We start from the raw sequence: 19,590 nt of genomic DNA on the forward strand, positions 1-19,590 counted from the left end.
TGAAAACTGTGTAAGGTCACCCTCACTCTCCCTTGCTAAAGAGCTAAATGGTTTAGTTCGCCTGCACGATTCATAAGGTAGTCTATCTTTTGTTTAGGCTATTTAGTTGAGCATCGCTAGTAGTGGACCGCTAATTGTTTTGCGGCTGGTGCAATGTCTTTCTCCAAGAAAGCCAAGTCAGGTTACTAGAAAACAAAGGCCAAAACAGATAAAAGAGAGACATCAAAATGAGGGGAAGCAACTGCTAATAAACTTATTTCCAAAGAAATGGTGTTTGCTTAAATATCTCAGCAATCATTAGTGCTAAAACGAACTGAGACAACCGATTGAAATAGCGAAAACTTTCATACACTTTCATAGGTTAGGCTAATCTGATGCATTTCGTGATCCAGTCTCCATCACTTTCAGAAAGACTGCATGGCGCCAGGTTGATTCATGTCCTGTTGTAGGCTACATGCTGATCATTATCACTAGGCTAGTGGTTTAGGGCGGATTTTTTTCTCTCCCTTTCCGTTTTCATTAGTCTTTTTTTTACAAGTACAATACTTCACTCAAAATGTAATCAAGTAAATTTTTATAGTTTATAGTTATATTTTTATAGTAATACCAATTTTATAAACTACTTAAAAAATACAAAATACACAGAAAAACGACTCAATACAGTAACGTGAGTAAATTTCTTTACTTTCCTCCTCTGCCGATTGGACACATTTCGGTGCACATTTGGAAAATGTAATAAGTGATGCTGACCTGCCAGTTGGTGAAACTACAATTTAATGATCCTCGTGGGTTTGTGTCCAGGGAAACGAATGAAGTTGCGCATGAACTGCTTTAGCGCAAGGCAAACTTTACGCATAACCGATAGCTTGCCGATATGTTCTGCGTCTCCAATACTAACATTACAAAAACTCGCAGTCGAAGAGCGATCATCGATGCACATAATTTGGAGAGAGGCAAAAAGTGTAGCCTATTGAAAAACTATTTTATCCCAAATGCCATCGGCATTCTTAACCAAACTAGTGACAACACCTGGCTGAGCTGTTATGTAGCCTAGTCTTAAACTTATTTATTCATTTTCTATATGTTTTCCCTTTTTTGTAGCCTACTGCACTGTATTTATATCTTCAGTGTGTCTAAGATGTTTTTTGTCCATCTGTCTGGTGAGCCAAAGGCAAATGTCCACTATGGTGTTGGCTAGCTAAGATTTTTTTTATTCTATTCTAATCCATGCTTAGCCTAATGTAGGGATGGAGTCGAGAATGCTTTTCAAGTAGGCCTAGCCAAATTTAGGATTCAGCGGGAAAACTATAGCGCTCTATAAAAACTATAGCGCTCTTGTAAAACTCGTTTGGAAAAGAAAGGATGGGCTATCATGTGATGTCGTGGTCTTATCGCCCTCTCACGGCTAATTCCACGGATAAATATTAAATGATTGTGTGCTTCTTTGTCAATCAGACCTTCTTTAAAATGAAACGTCATTGCGTGATAAGTGTAAAAATAGCAGCCTGGATGAACAGCTGTGAAATAATCGAACATAGGCTAATTGAACATAACCTGAACCTACCTCCTGGTTAAGAGCCTATGTTACCATAGTTACTTACATTGTCTGATCATTTTTGAGCTTTCTGGAACTGAAATCCCAGGTTTGTTACTCTGGGTTTACATAGCCTACCCAGTTAACTTCAGAGCCTATGTTACCATAGTTACTTACATAGCCTGATCATATTTGAGCGTTCTGGAACTGAAATCGTGGTTTAGGCTACCGCTAACTCTGGGTTAACATACCCAGTTAAGCCAGTAAACCTGCTTTCTGGAATACCCCCCAGCTGTAGGGACAATTCCCCTGGAGCAATTCGGGGTTAATGCTGTGTTCATGGATTCCCTCAGTAACATGTTTGCGTTTTTGTGTTGTCTTTACAGAGAACGCATAAATAAGTTATTCAAATTGCTTTTTGTGTGAGCAAGATTGTGAATGTCAGGTGAATGTTTCTATTTGTAGTCTTAATTTAGTGATAAACAATTTTGCCAGATATGTAATGGGAGTGAAGTTCGCCTCTTGTGTGAAACAGAAGCCGCTGCGATTGGGCACAATATTTCCATGCAAGTCGGAGGTCGAGATTTGCGAATTTCCGACATGTCATGAATGCAGCATAAGTGCCTTGCTCAGGGAGCACCCTAGAATCAAACCCATGACTTCTAGGCTGCTTGCTTCTTTAGCCAGTACAGTTGGAGTGGAACAGGAATGGTGGGATGTAACTTTGAATAAGGCCTCTCCTTTCTTTGTTCCTCTCCCATCATTTCTCCAAGATGCTGTGTTGGGTTGACCGAGCAGAGTCCCACCCGAGAGCTGGTCCCAGCAGTCTGCAGAGCCTGGAGGAAACTTTAAGAGACTGGGGCTTGTCTCAGCTTGATGACATCATTTCCTCCCTTGAGAAATGGGCAAAGACAGCCCTGCAAGCTATTATGGACCACCAGTCAGAGTTAGAGGTCACAAAAAAGGGGGGACTTCATGCAAGGACAGATTTGATTGGTAAATTTTAAGATAAAAATCAGATTCAGTTCATATATATGATTTTTAATCCACTTTTTAGTCTTTAGCATATATATATATATATATATATATTAGGGCTGTGTGAATCTTTCATGTAAAAGACAATCCAATTTGCATCTAGATACAAGGGCACGATTCGATACAAGAAAAGATGCATCAAAGGTCAAAATCCCTGTGCACAGCCCTTCTTGCTCCAGGTGCTGATGGTGTGCAGTATATATGAAAAAGTCAAAAGAGTAGTATACATCGCACACTGGAGGGTATATTTTGCTGACTTTATTTAGCGTGAACAACGCGTTTCGCAAGTTGCTTCATCAGGTTCACGTTCACAGTCAATCTGACACCCGCAGGTGAAATAGGTGGTAACATCATCACATGACCACACCAGACCCAGTGGCTTGCTCAACAGGTGTATGGCAATTACAGATGTGGGAAATGCGCACATTGTTAAAATACATTTGACACAAAGTATTTTAGTCACCCCCATTCTGGCAAGAAATATGAAATTAAAGATTTTATTAATTGCCTCTCAACTCATGTCATATATATGTTAAAATGTCCTTGTGGACTAATGTACATAGGCCAAACTAAACGCAATTTAAAATTAAGAATTGCGGAACATAAAGCAGCAATCAGAAATGGTAACTTTGATTATGCAATCGCAAGGCATTATAGAAATAAGAGTCATGGACCAGCCACTACCCTTAAGTTTATAGGTATTGAGAGGATCAAACCTCAACCACGAGGAGGTAATTTAATTAAACAACTTTTACAGAGAGAGGCCTTTTGGATACATGAACTCAACACAGTAGAACCATACGGTCTAAATGAGGTACTGGATTTAAGTGTATTCTATGGGATAAGATGTGTATGTAGAGTATATTTTTGTAAATAGATTATATTTTTGTAAATAGAGTATATTTTTGTATAGAGTGTATTTTTCTATGTAAATGAATTGTTGGTTGATATGGGTAATGAAAAAATCTATTGTATTTTTGAACATGCAATATGTTTTTTTCTTGATACAAATATGCTTAAATTACATAGATTGTGTATATGTAGGCCTATATGCAAGCTAAAATATGCAGGATATTGAATTGACAATATTGATTGCAATTTCTGGTGTGTTAGAGTGTGGAGTACTTTCACTGGGTCTGGTGTGGTCATGTGATGATGTTACCACCTATTTCACCTGCGGGTGTCAGATTGACTGTGAACGTGAACCTGATGAAGCAACTTGCGAAACGCGTTGTTCACGCCAAATAAAGTCAGCAAAATATACCCTCCAGTGCGATGTATTCTACTCTTTTGACAAGAAAAGATGCATTGCATGAAAAATTATTTAGTATGATTTGATGTGATCCGATTAGATGCAATTCGATGCAGTTCAAAAATGTAAAGCATTCTGAAAGAATTTTTTATCATTTTCTCAAGGTGCACATTCATTTTACGTGATAAATTACTGTATCATGGTCATGGTTATCAATTAGGCAAATAAATATGTGTGAATACGATATATTAAAATTAAAAAATAATAGTCTACATTTTGGTCAAACACTACAACATAAAAATTCATTTGTATAGACTTTATACATTTTATATAGTTTATAGTAGTATCTGATTCTATATAGTATATAGAATATAGAATATAGTTATATAGTATCTGATTCTTTTCAAGGAGATGTAGCCAATACAGACAATACAGAAATAAAATAAACAGAGTGTCTATTTGCACCCCTGGTACAATTGACCTTGGCACAAATCTGAGCTATTCACACCCTGTGATGTAACAACAAAAACACGTTGCTCGCGTGTGCAAAAAACATGGCAGACATTCGTTTTTTTGTCAGCAGAAAGTGAAGAATTATGAAAGGTTTCGGTACTAATATCTGTTCAAATTAAGTTTCGGGTGGAAAAGTTGTGTTTTATTTATAATCTTTGCTCAGTGAATACATACAACCATTTACTCATCTACCCATTAAACTATCCCATCAACATCCATTAAACAATCTGCCTATCAACATCCCTTCAACTTTCTGTCTATCAACATCAGTATCATAACTTCAAATCATAAAGGAAATACATTAATATGCAAATAGCAATGACTAAACAGAAATAATTAAGCAAAGTGAATACCACATTACATAAACTAAATAAATCCTCATTGCTCCTATGAGCTTGAATGTGCCTGGTTAGAACAAAGACAATGCCAAGAGCATATGGCATGCACACTAAAGCTCTAAAAGTACATAAAATAACATTCAAAGGAACTTGATATACTTAACAAATACTACATTTAACTAACAAATAAAGGGAAATATAAACTTACAAATTCACAAACGCAACAATCGAGCTGTGGGGTGTACTACGAATCTCGATTAGTGGGTTAGCGAGGTATGTTGCGCTCAAAGACAGGCTATGCTGTGACACGAAAGTGGATCAGTTTTAGTGTCGCTTTATCACCATGGTATCTTGTGCTGTCAACCAAACCTGGTCGGGAGGAGGTTATGCTAAGTTATAGCTGAAATCGTGTAATCTACTGCACACTGACCAATCAATTGTCTTAAAAACGAAGTTATCTCACGTGTAGGATTCTGTCATATATCTTACAGGTGGAGCTCCGCCTCTACTAACATTTTGGATCTCGAATGCGCTTTAATAGTGCTGTGCGTGCAAATATCCCACTATGGACGTGCATACCATACAACTACTGATGACAATTGATTTATTTGATGTTATAGGTTAGACACAAAAAATGACCGCAGTGTAGATTAAGCTATTGCTCATGAATGCGGAAGTAATTGTTTTTAAATAGAGGCGGTCTTGTGCATCTCCACGTTACACGATTGGCCAAAGTCATCCCAACACCGAGAACGCGCACAGATCTGAGCTGAAAGCCTAGTTAGACAAATATATCACATAACTGCAATCGTAGTATCACTTAACGTATACTCCTGAGTCAAGGCTTTGTCAAGCCTCGATATGTCTACATAGCCTAGATATGTCTAACGTGCTTCGTAGTATACCCCACTGGATGAGGATACAGCCACTGCAAACTGTGAGTCATCTACCACCGTAGGCTACTGAGAGAAACACTGGAGTCTCAGGTTAATTACCTAATTTAGTGCAGGTGGAATGCAAGGGGGCGTGTCTCAATTTGGCAGGGGGAAAGTACTGGAATTTCTAACAGTATGCATGTATTTATTTAACAAACTACCTCTGTTCTTTACTATTATGTATGTGAATAAAGGTAAACAGCAACTCATATTATTGTTAATACTGAGTAGGCCTACAATTGCTTCTCATGATTTATAGATCCTGGAAGTGTAACACATGAGTAAACAATCATGAATGTTCAGTATTCAATATTCAGTAATACAATATCAACACTTAACATTGCTAATGTTTGATTGTCATAATTGTTTTAAGTCTTACATGAACTTAACACTCATAAATTATTTGAAGCTATACCTGTTTACTCACACACATTCTCTCTGTATGTGTATGTTCAGATGTAATTGTTTACGTGTCCAACACACATAGCCTAGCCTATACCTACTGACACACAGGCCTTGTTCTTCAACACAGGTCAAAGTAACAGAAATAAATGAACACAAACAAAACACTGTACAATACTATATTACTTACAAATGTCCTCTCCCCTGCTTTCAATTAAATACTTCATATCCAAATCAGGTCTGCATGATCAAGCGTTCTATTCATTCTGACCTAGACTTGTAATTTGTAATATATCCATGAGATGGCAGTCTTACTCTTCATGTTGGTCAAATATCCGGCATGACGTGTTGCACCAAACGTGGTGGAAACCGAAAGATCCTCTGCATAATGAAACTTCTTTTCAGCCTAAAACGGGTTCCCCATGCATCGTCAGATTATTTTGGGGCCTGATCATCATGTAATGGTGAATTTTGGGTTGTTTTAGAATCTAGGCCTTTTTCACTTTGTAGGCCTATGTTTGTTTTGTTCAGTATAGTAATGTAAAGTAGGCTAGCCTTGGCTAACACCTGAAACACTGAGATGCAGATCAGAAAAAATGTCAAAGGGTTGGGTGAATATGACTTCCCCTATGTAATGCTTTTCAAACATGACCCTAAGAAATTATTCCCACTGAACCTTTGTTTGTTTATTAGTGTACATTACAACCGATCTCATATATTTAATAATATAATAATTGAGCTGTATATAGGCCCACAAGTTAGAGTTAATTCATTGGGATTTCATGTTTGAGTTTGACTGTCTTTCTGAGGTGGTTTTGAGGCCTGTAGGCCTATTTGTAGGCTCATCTCATCTCCTTTTCTGTTTTGGTCATTCCAAAAGTATGACTAACATACACTATTCTATTCTATTCTTGATCACATATTTGGTGACAAATATTTAAACTATTGGTAGTGTTTCTTTAGACTAAATGAAATACATGTTACTTGGTGTGCCATAAATAGGCCAATTATATGATTAGACAGAGGTGTGGTGATAGCTCCTCAGGCAGAGTTGGCAGACGGACGTGTGTGTGTGTAATTCCCTGAATCATTTCATGTTTGACACTAGCCTACACATTTTAGTCTCTCTCTCTCTCTCTGACTGTTGGCTGCATTTTCACTTCCCTTCCCCTGAAGCCTTGGTAGTCTCGACGATAGTATTTTTAGGATTAATAACCGCCAACACCAAGATGAGTGTATCTGTCTTTTTTATCTTCTACAGACTCTTACTGTCACTGCTTTCAGCTGTGTTTTCACACTCAGCTTAAAAAGTGGAGATGACTGTATTCATGTCCCAAAATGACAAAGGCTCAGTGGTATCCATTCACAATGTTCTTTATGGAAAAAAAGATAACTCATATCAGCTGTGTTTCACATAGGTGCTGAAACGGCGCAATCCACTACAAGCCCTTGCTTTCTGACAAGAAAGAAACTATTCACTAAAGTGGTTCTCAAAGCAGGTGATCCACACTCTCCACTTCTTGTGGGGACAGTAATGACAAGTGCAAATCCCTTTGCCTAGTGTAATTGCCCTTTTGTCATTAGCAGCCACATAGGTAGGCTATGAATTTGTACAGGCAGGTCTATTTCTCTGAAATTTTTTTTATTGGTTTTCTTATTTCTTTTTTTTTGAGGGACGGGCATGACACAAAATGACAATATTCTCCCAAAGAAAATGGATGGCTTAAGCTAAAAAAAATGTGAGGATATAGTGAGATATGGCCTATATACCATTCATGGCATATGTGACACTAATGGGGCAGCTATGGAACATTGAGGATGTGCCCGTGTTGTAGTGCCTTCTTCCAGTGGTAGCATTGTGGTTAAGGAGCTGGGCTAGCATGCAGTAGCCAGAAAGGTTGTGGGTTCAATCCCCAGCTTCCACTGTTGTGCCCCTTAACCCTTAAAGGAGTACCGTCACGGGAATGTTGAGAAATGAACATTCTAAAGAATATCTGGGTTCATTGAATTCAACATAGAATTTTAGAACCTTCAATTGTTGCGGAACTTAGAACGTTCAAAAACCTACACCTTTAAGGGTTAACAAGATTCAAGATTCTTTATTTGTCACATGCACAGTTATACAAGTACAACAAGCAGTGAGATGTACTTCTGACTTCACCTCAAAAAGTGTTGTCACACAAATAATAAATTAGTTTAAAACATTCATAAATAAGAACCTAAAATGGTATATGGTAGATGAAGTCTGAAATGATGTCCTTGACGAGTCTCTCAAACACTTTCATTACCACGGAGGTAGGTGCAAGAGGCCGATAGTTGTTTAGACAGGATGGCGAACTGGGATGATGATGGATCTCTTAAAGCATGTAGGTACGGATGACTGGGCCAGTGACTCATAACGAGATACTGGTGAGAACACCATGGAGCTCGTCTGCACAGCAGTGCAACAGATGCCTGGGCATGCCGTCTGGACCAGGCACTTTATGTGCGTTAACCCGCTTCAGTGCCCTGCTATGCACATCACTCTCGGCAACACTGATCTCACGTTTTAAGTCGTCTGTAGATGTCAAACTAATGCTACATACTAATACTAGTTGCGCGACTAGTGTCGGCGTAGTTTTCAAAACGGGCACAGCAAGGCACTTCACCCTGAGTTGCTCCAGGGACAATGGTCCTTGTAATATAATTAACTTGTGCACATCCCATAGGCTACATGTTTCCAATGGAATCTGACAGTCAAATCCAAAACCCAGATTTTCAAATATGGGAACACCTGCACCACTCAACCCGCAGGAGCTTTTTGATCAGGCAACAATCAGGCAGCCTAAGACCATTTTATCTGATCACTCTCATGTGTTGTCTTCAGAGTTTGTGCTATTGAACTCAGGAAAGAGATACAGGATCCCTCTGTGCAAATATAATAGGTATAAGCATTCATTTGTTCCTCTCTGAATCAAGCTCATTAATGAGCAGCGATGAATGTATGACCATGTATTTTATTACCTGTGACTGTGTATGTATGGTTATGAATGGAGGAATGAATGCATATTTATAACTGAATGTATGGAGATTTATGAATGGTTAAATGAATGTTCATGTATGACTGAATGCATGGATGCTTATGGAGGTAGGAATGAGTGTTTGTAAGGTATGTATGGGAGAACAAGTATAGAGAATGGTAATTTTGCAGTTTTATACAGCTCCTTGAGTAGTCCAAATATTTTACTGTACATTGTCTTGTAATTGTTTTAACCCTGTGCTTGTTTTGTGTCTCTGTTGGAACTCTTGCAGAAATTTCTCTCAGCGTCCAAAACAAATGTCTTGTTGGGGAGACAAATAAAGTTACTTTGACTTTGATGTGCAGCTTGGCTTATGACTGAATGATGTTTCGACCAGTAGTGGAGTGTGCAGACTTCTCTTTTAAAACAACCTTGTAATATATTTGCCATATGTAAGTAGCAATGGATAAAAGTGTCTGCTAAATGAATAAATGTAATCTTCTATCCCAATCATCAGTGTTGCTTGATCATTAATTAACATATTTATCCATCAAGTATTAGGCTACATAGTTGCTTTTTTCAGCAACAGGATATTTTATGCAGTAACTGGACATAGGAAAATGTCTAAAACTGATTGGGAAATGTTCTATACGCAAATAGTAGAAACTTGTAAATGTCCAATAAGCCTTGGTTTTGTTTTTGATCAAGTGAAGGGTGTTTGAAATTGTTATCCGATCAATATAGTCCAATGGACAGCCCCACCCACGCAAAGACCAAGCACAGTCACAGGTGGTACAAGCTACTTGGGACATTATAAGGTATATAGGCTATATATCTATAGGCTAAAGCCTTCGAGCGTTTCCCCTTTAATCTCTCTTGGGTTCTTCTTCTAACTCTGCTGATCCTAGTTTTTTTTTACTTTAAACTCCCATATGGTTCTGTATCCGCAGATCTTTATATGTATGAAAAATGAAAAGAACCTGCGCAAAGATACTGCTGCGAGTGAAAGAATCCGGAAAAGTCTGAGAAACCGCAGGAAAAGTTTCGGATTTTGCACGACGGTTCCCCTTTCGCTACTCAGACACCCCCAACAAGATCATGGCATAAATGGAAAATCTGACTGTGAGTCATGGAATGAGGCCTAGCCTAGGCTATGTAATTATGAGTACGATTTGGAAACATACCAGTATTTAGCATAAATGTTCTGCATGGGGACAGTGACATGAAAAATAAAGTATATATAAATGTACTATAATAAGAGACGAAGCGCTCTATTCTGACTCTGACAGTTTAATATAATGTAGGGCTTCCACAATTATTTCAAGGGAAAAGAAAATGTTTAGGCTATGTTTTAAAGTATGCATTAGCCTACATTGTGCGATGCCAGTGGCTTGTGCACTTGCAGACCTGAAAAAAATGGCTATTTTGTAGCCCGACAATTTGTTTTAGGATGTGTTGCAATGATAGCAATTATTAATAATAACATATTAATATAGCATAGCTATATATTATTTAAATTGGCTATCATAAATAGCACGGGGTGATTGAATTATAAGCAAATCAAGGAATGCGCTTGTCACCATCAACTTTATTAATGTCCGTTGAAGACGACGATCCAATGGTTAGCATACAAGCACACATATCTGGGTTCGGTCAGATGGATAATTATTTGTTATCAGTGTATCACTGTAGCAACCCAAAATGAACTGCACTGACACTGAATGAAAGCCCACTCTTACCTGCGTAAAAGCTCGTATGCTTGGCAGTTGCCACAGTTCGCTGATCCAGCAGTGAGAAACGGAAAACGGACATCTGTCTCCGTTTTGAAGCAGTAGCAATTTAATTGATGCTCTCGTCATTGTTTCACTATTCAAACCCCTAATATAAAAACCTCAGACATGGCCATACTGGATTGGTATACCAGCTGGTTTGGCATCATCGGGTAGGCTGAAGAGGCCTATGAGATCCAGAAAAAAATATATTACAATAGCATTACAGCATTTCCAACCCAACAATACTGTACAACAAACTGAATTTTGGTTTCAGGTTCTGCATCGTTGACCTACAGAGATAATGGCATCCCAGAGCGTTGCCTTGTTTAGCGTTATCTTGCGCATTATCTGCATTGCGCATGTCCATTCAGCACCTATTACCTGCGGACTGCAAAGGACATTGGTGGAGAACTCCCACAGTCTCATGGAGAACATGGTAAAATATGATCTGAAGGTTACAAATTAGGCTACATCAATATGTATAACTCTATTATGTAACAATCTTACCTGTAACGCAGGGCGGTCGTTTTCCATTGGAGTGTCTTCCGCATAATGTGGCTATTGAATTTCCGACAAGTGCCTTTCAGACTGGCAACGCTACAGAGGTGAACTGGGTATTTTTGTGGTATCAGTTTGAAAAAAATCAATTATTGTTTGCGACCAATATTATGGTACTACAGCGAGGGTTAACTCACGAGATTATTCCGACTTTCTGTCATTTAACAGACCCTTGGGGCTGAAAGAGCAGTTTATGAAACTCTGAAATTTATTGACACCCTGTTTGAAAATAACTCTCCACCGACCACCTGGAACACAGAAAACCTAGATGCTTTTCAGAACATAATTTACCGTCAGATCGTGGAGAGCAAATGCGTAAGTCAAACACTATTTACAACGGCAACGCCTTTAAATTAATTATATTCAAACCAAATTATAACTGCATGCTTTTATTCCCAATCAAATGTACAGATTAAATCAGGAACGCCACAAGGTGATTTCCACATCAGAGAATCAGAGCTGAAGACGTACTTCGCCCAAGTGGCTGAACTAAAGGTGAGAAAATCTTACTTCTTCTTAGCATAGCTCATACTGTGTATGATAGTTTTATGATAGTTATAATACATGTTTGGTTTTTTTCAGGACCTTGGTGTTTGCGGTTGGGAAGTGGTTCGAAAAGAACTCTTGTCCACCTTCCAGTTTATACTTCAAAACAACTCCGTCAACTTTATCTAGAGAAATAAATGTCACTGCATTATTTATGCTTATTTATTTACTGTATTTACTGTTATTCCAATTAGATGTTTACATTTCCCTGAGATAGCTCTAAAGTATTGTTTACGAATGCAGAACCTCAAAACACTTAACTTATTTATTTTCTGTAATATTCTCTATTTTTTATGTATTTTGTATTTATTTATCTATTTATAGATGTATTGTTGCTCAAAACCTATAATTATGTCAAAATGCAAATAAATGTATGATATTCAAAAAATAGTGTTAAGCTTATACTTTTTTTCAATTTAGAAAACCAATTTGAGGAAAGAGCTTGCAAGCATTTTCCTGTTGTGAGTTGGACTTTGATCCCTCTGGGAAAAAAACATCCCAAATCCTCAAAAAGTTTTTCTATTATGGTTAAATGGTTAAAGGTTATGGTTAAAGCCATTTTACAGTCTTCTATTCTGTGAAAATAAAAACACACGGAGTTGTATGAGATCTTTAATTTCTTGGCCATTTCACATGGAATAGCTTGTGATTTGTCATTTGTACAATGTGAGGCCCTTCTTCCTCTGGCTCATGACAGTTACACTGAGGGATGGTCATCTGTCTCCTGTCTTACTGTTTCTTACTGTTACTGTTACGTTGAAAAAGGTGCACTTCGAAAAAGTAGAATATCATGGAAAAGCTCCTTTTCCCCCAAACAAAAATTAAAAAGTGAAACTTTCATATATTCTAGATTCATTACACATAAAGTGAGATATTTGAAGCTTTTTTTTTTTTTTATCTTGATGATTATGGCTCACAGCTCATGAATCCAGTATCTCAAAATATTACAATAAACTATTTATAACACAGAAATGTTGGTTTCCTGAGCCTTTCATCTCTCAGTCTGGTTCAGTACACACAACTACAATCATGGGAAAGACTGCTGACTGGATAGTTTTCCAGAAGACACTCACTGACTCCCTCCACAAGGAAGGTCACAGAAGGACATTGCTGAAAGGGCTGGCTGTTCACAGAGAGCTGTATCAAAATATATTCTTGGAAGGTTAACTGGAAGGGACAAGTGTGTTAGGAAGAGGTGTACAAGTAACAGTGATGGCCACAGCCTTGAGAGGATTGTCAAGCAAAGCCGATTCAAGAGCTTGGAGGAACTTCACAAGGAGTGGACTGAGGCTGAAGTCAGTGCATCAAGAACCACTACGCACAGACGTGTCCAGGAAATGGGCAACAAGTGTCACATTCCCGGGGCCAAGCCACTTCTGAACCAGAGACAACATTAGAAGTGTCTTACCTGGGCTAAGGAGAAAAGGAACTGGGTCGTGCTCATTGGTCCAAGTCCTTTTTTCAGATGAAAATAAATGTTGTCAAGGTCCAATCAAGAGTCTTGAGGAAGAGTGGAGAGGCACATAATCTACTAGTAACTGGTTTGCTGACCATGGTATTACTGTGCTTGATAATCTATGGGGTATTTTCAAGAAGACAATGAGAGACACCAGACCCAACAATACAGACGAGCTTAAAGCCCCTGCTAAAGCAATCTGGGCTTCCATAACACCTCATCAGTGAAACAGGCGGATTGCCTCCATGCCACAATGTATTGGTGCAGAAATCTATGCGAAAGGAGCCTCGACCAAGTATTGAGTGCATAAATTAAAGGTGCAGTCAGGGACTTTACGCGATTTCAAGACAAGCCCATAACATTTTTTGTCACATTCAGCAATCATCTCCTTGCGACCCTAGCTGCCCATTCCGTGATTACACTGTTAAAAAAACGGTCTCTGTAGGCAGCCCAGTTTTCAAAAATTGGAAACTAACAAAGTGGGGCCAGCCTGTCCCCCAAACAAAAATGAAACCCTGCATGGAATTTCTCTGGGAATACAGGATTTTTTATTCCCATGATCTGTAAGCGCTAATTATCAAACCTAAAACAAAAAAGGCTTGAAATATGTAATGAATCTACAATATATGAAAGTTTCACTTTTTGAAATAAATTGTGGAAAGCATTGAACTTTTCCACAATATTCTGTTTGAAATGCACCTGTAGTGTTTATTTTCTATTTAATCTATCAATAATTGGCAGGCTATTTTTAGGCTATTTAGGCTTTAATGTAAAATGTTATTTTAATGTAAATGCAATGTTTATTGATGTCATTGTAGGCCCTATAAGTCGCTTTGGACAAAAACATCTGCTAAGAGCCATAAACATAACATACAATGTTTACACTGTAGTTCTGATTGGTGTTTAATTGCTTATATGTTTTCACTCAAAACAAGGGCATTTCTAAGTGACCTTATACCTTTTGTACGTAGTGTACATAATGTTTTATTGTGATACAGCCCACCTGGGGTAGAGCTCTCCATGGTGCTGACGCTTAATAATATTGGATTTAATTTTTCGGGACCCCATTAGCCATTATCGTTATTGGTGTGAACGACCTAGACATAGCCCATGATGTATTTCTCCCTCGACGTAAGGTTGCTTTGTCCCAGTTGTAAAGTATACACAAAAGACATAGTTTATTATATAAAACTTTATTTCAATTTCACAATGAATATAAAATATGTAAGTAAATAAATACATATATAAATAAATAAATATTGAATAAATAAATAAATAAATAAATAAATAAATAATGTGTTTGATTATTTCTTTTTGCTCTCCAGGAAAGCATGGAACTTGACAAGGTTGTAGTGAACTTCATCCCTCACAATCTCCCATGCACACATGCTGAATTCCTAAAAGACAAAATATGAAACAAACTTAAGTTGAAACCAACACTTCAAGGGCCCAACACCAGCTAACAAGGCAAAGAAGTAAAAGCATAGGGTGAAGTCAGGTAATTTGGGGCACCTTTTGGTAGATCACAAAAAAAAAACTTAAAATTCGGAAGAGTTGGCTGCCACAAGTGGTAGGCCTACCTTTTTAACTACATATGAGTCTCTGCTATCTCTATAAAGACAATATGTTGCCAAGTGAAATATTTTTGAAGCTTTGGGCTTTCAAAGACATTAAGACATCCGACCTCACTCTGATGACATGTTCAGGTAAAATGGGCCAGCCAGTTATGGCCATTGGAAACACTAGAGAGGGACATACATGCCAACCGCTACATGCTAATAGATAATCATGTTTTTTCTGGAATATAGTGACAATCATTGCATCATCTTCAATATTTTTTAACTGACAAAACTACTTTAATCATCTTTTAGCCTATATGTGGCACAAGGTTTTTGATTTTATGGATCCCAGTGGCTTATAAACATGGTAATTAAAAAAAAATAAAATGTCTTATTTTAGCGGAATGTTTTGTCCCAATTTACCTGATGCATCAGATAGTCACTAAAATCCTTTCCCATAAAAAAGTATGGTGTATTGTTACGATATTTTGATAACAATCCATAAAATATCACACCATACAAGCATGTTTTGTGTGATATCATCAATGTTTTAGCTGCAGTTGCCTTATTACCATCAGCCCAAAATTAACATGTCAGGTGATTTTCTTGTTCTGGGTCCAGTGTTTTTTTTAAATCGCAACCCCACCTATCCTTGTTATATCAGACCAATCAAAATTATTGTTTCTAATAAAGGACATTTGTAGTTAACATATAGTAACATGATTGGCTTCTAATATTTAGAGTCCAAGATGTAAAACCTTGTTTGTTACATTTTACCTGACTTCACCCTAATTTTGGAATTGGTCAACACAAATCCGGTCCTACCTTCTCTGTAAGGATGGCATGAAGTTTCTCGAAATATGACTTCAGAGCTGTACTGGCATTCGAATGGCTCTTATTTCCCACCTGCAAAACATAATAAAATTGTTTTCCTATTCGTAAGTGGACAAGATGATGACATCTGAAATGGCACACTAGTGTACTGTTTTTAGACTTACGCATCCTCTCAGTTTCTCAATCTGACGGTGTAAAATGTTCCGAAACAGTTCAAGCTGGTCAGGATTCCACGTAGACTCAACTTTGCTCAGGTCTTTCTGGAAGATTTCAGAAGTATATCCGAGGACCTCCAGCGCAAGTGTTGCAACATCTTCGTTCTGTAAAAGACATCAGTAGTAGTGTAGTGGGCCTAGTAAGTACTGAGTAATAATAATTGATTATATAACGGGCCCCTTCATTGATAGTTTGACAGACACATGACAGCCTTCAGCACTGGATCTTATAAATCTGTTACCTGAACCTTAATTGGAAGAGAAATAGGCCTAGCTACACAAAAATACAATCGGCCCATCGACTTTTGACATTGCTAACCTATGTGTTGTGTCATGGCTGTCACAGTGCCACAATGGGCTACTTAGAGCGTTAGTCTGTGAAGCAAAGGCCACGTTGCTTTAAAAGAAGCCCGAAGCAGGAGTATCCCAAACCCTACCTGTGCCTCCCTGTATGCCTCCGCTGGGAAAAGACGCGGTCCTTCTCCTTTTTCTTTCAAGCATGCCAAAGGAAAGTTACCGCCCTAAACATGAGATGATATTTTCTTTTTAAGTTACATGACACATACATATATCACAAAAGGAAAAATATATATATATCAAATGATTATTATTCTTACCATCTGTGTGAGCAGCAACACGCTCTCTTCGTTCTTGCTGCCAAGTTGGAATTGCGTCCACCTGCACCCCTTCGACAAAACACTGTCGCAGAAGAACACAATAAAACAGTAGAGAAAAAAACTCGCAGGAGTCATCTTTGAGTGACCTAAGAACACAAACTAAGAACGTCAAATTAGATATCTTTGATGTGTCAAGTTGAACTGAAGAATTCGCCATACCTCTGAGACATTATAAAGATGCCCATTTCTTTCGTTTTGCACGTTGTGGCCTGTGGTTGGCAAAGTCTATTTCGTTTCCTTACAAGCTGTGGTTTAGCTTACAATTGCAAATATCAACGGAAAATTAGCCTACTAGGTTACAACTAGGCCTACAACAAATGCGGACGTTTGAGATGTTAAACCATGTGGGGAATATGTCTATGGGCGCCTGCTCACAGTGGAAATCTGTTTTGCAAACCTTAAGGCGCTGGTTTTGAATTAAAAAAGACGCAGTGAATGCGGTGTTGCCATTCATGTAGAGACCACTATCCTTGCACTATAGAGGACCTGTAAGTCTGACAAGTTGCCCTCACTAACGGTTTCCAGTCTATGGTGGTAATTACGAAATTGTGGCTAGTCCTGAGATTTAGGCCTACAGCACTATTTTATTACATTGTATTTTTTCTATTCTTTTTATTTCGCGTAAATATTAGTTGTTAACCAATCTCATATTGCACTATGTTACATCATTTTTATGAATGGCGGTTTCAGAAAAACGACATGACGCTCGTATTGTGCACTTTCTATTTTTCATCTCAACTAAATTTCTTGCGGGGAATCCCAAGCATGAAGAAAATTGTCGTTGATACGAAACTTCCCTGTAAGTAGTTGCCGATGTAAGCGCGGTGAGCAGATTATTATGAAGGTGACGGTGTAGCCTAAATTAATGAGCTTTTAAGTTTTTCCTCAATATTAGTTTACTAGACTACATCTCTTCATACCAAAAGACATTCCCATCCATATGAATATGGCGGCTATCCTTGTGTTCCTTTCCTTATATTCAGAGCAATCAGCTCAGACCTCCAGTGTGCTTGTTTAGTTTTGGATGGTTATGGGCAGTTCCAGCGTTATGGTGGTGACAGTTGGACTCATATTGGTAAACAAAATGCCTTAGAGCAGAATCAGTTCATTAATTTCCATAACTTTTAATATAAACTCTGTCCTCTGAATAATGACACATTTCATATAATCATTTACAAGAATACATGGCGTTATGGACGTGATATGAAATAGACACACGTATGAGAGATTAAAGGTTTTCTACAAACTCTGAATTTTTAAGGAAACTGCTGAAACCATTATAAATGTAGCATAAAGAAGACTATGCTTTTGTAATGCACAGGCTAATGTAGGGAAACTGGCGTTATGGGTGTGACGTTTTCACTTTATGGATGTGACGTGTCTGAACCAATCCACATAAAACTGCATTTTGATATGAAACAGTTGAAATTGAAAGTAGCTAGCAATGAAATTATTGCATCCTCAGTGCCCATAAGATCCACAGGAAGAATCAGGAAAATAAGTAATTTAAAATCTTAAAAAAATATATTTCTTTTTTATTTTCTCGTCATCCATTTTGGTCAATGATTCCCAGGTTACTGAAACACCAGGGAACATGAAACTTGGAGGCCACTGCTAGGCCCCCCAGAACCCGAAAACTTCTGACACTTCAAAATGCTGGCACATCGTGTTGTAAACCTTTGTAAATAGTAGAGCATCTCAAAAAACTGTGTTAAACAGACACGAATGGCAGGCTGAACACATCTGCAACAGAAGGAGGTTGCTACGTTAACTCCAGCTGCAAAGTCAGCCATTTCACCAGCTAACAAGATAATCCAGTTAACAACATTATGACAATTATAATGGGAAGATAATCGCTCAGATTTTCGTTATTAGGCCACTCTATTAGGCTGTGAATCACTGGAGGTATTTTGATATTATGTTTTGTTTTGCTCACGCTTAGCCCTTCCTGTGGTTTTGATCAGCCTAATAATCTCTGAAATGTCAATTGGAAACACTAGGTGACTAGCATGTCACCAGAACAGACGGCTTTGAGGTAAAATAAAGTCTCCACTCCTGTAAATTCACATTATATAATAAGGTCACATCCATAACGCACCATGAAACACATCCATAACGCGCTGCCTTGGGGCAGCCGTGGCCTACTGGTTAGTACTTCGGACCTGTAACCGGAGGATTGCCGGTTCGAACCCCGACCAGTAGGCACGGCTGAAGTGGCCTTGAGCAGGGCACCTAACCCCTCACTGCTCCCCGAGCGCCGCTGTTGTTGCAGGCAGCTCACTGCACCGGGATTAGCGTGTGCTTCACCTCACTGTGTGTACACTATGTGCTGTGTGTGTTTCACTAATTCACGGATTGGGATAAATGCAGAGACCAAATTTCCCTCGCGGGATCAAAAGAGTATATATACTTATACTTATACTGAAAGGTTTTAAAAGTAAGAAAGGGGAACAATTTGTTCATCACACTTTACATTGATATAAATCAGCTTTGCGCAGACATTCTCGCATCAACACTGTACAGTATGTGTAGCATAAACTTTTCTTATAAAACGTTATGGATGTGACATGGCCATGGAACTTGCTGACTTATAAACAAGAGCCTTACAAATTTAAGGAGCTGTGTTTTTAAGGCAAGCTGACCATACACATTGCTCTGCCATTCCCTTGTCAATCTGGAATTTGTCAAATGGAAACTTAAGTCCATTTATCCCCTTTTTAAATAATATTGTCATATGAAAAATGTTGCTTCCGAATGGTTGCACACCATATTTATGATGTAAAAAGAGTGTAATTTTCCATCAAATTCAATCAGATCAGTTACAAACAATAACATATAGACCTAAATGAACATTTTAACAACAGTTCTATGCGGTTCTATTTGTGTGTGCACAATTTTTCATGGTAAGGATGTGATCTCTGCATGGAATTGCCCTTATGCATTTGTGGAAGTTGGTCTCTAATTC

At 38.1% G+C, this 19,590-nt stretch overlaps 1 protein-coding gene across 1 annotated transcript; it reads left to right on the forward strand.

Moving 5' to 3' along the window:
* The first annotated feature begins 2,307 nt into the window (after positions 1–2,307).
* Positions 2,308–12,013, forward strand: LOC125295602. The gene is made up of 6 exons (XM_048244953.1): positions 2,308–2,530; positions 11,077–11,216; positions 11,299–11,385; positions 11,507–11,653; positions 11,750–11,833; positions 11,921–12,013. Exons 1-6 carry the CDS (start codon positions 2,308–2,310, stop codon positions 12,011–12,013), a joined length of 774 nt encoding a protein of 257 aa, XP_048100910.1.
* The last annotated feature ends 7,577 nt before the right edge of the window (positions 12,014–19,590 follow it).

This window comes from Alosa alosa, chromosome 6 (genome assembly GCF_017589495.1).
Source record: "Alosa alosa isolate M-15738 ecotype Scorff River chromosome 6, AALO_Geno_1.1, whole genome shotgun sequence".
NCBI classification, from domain to species: Eukaryota; Metazoa; Chordata; class Actinopteri; order Clupeiformes; family Clupeidae; genus Alosa; species Alosa alosa.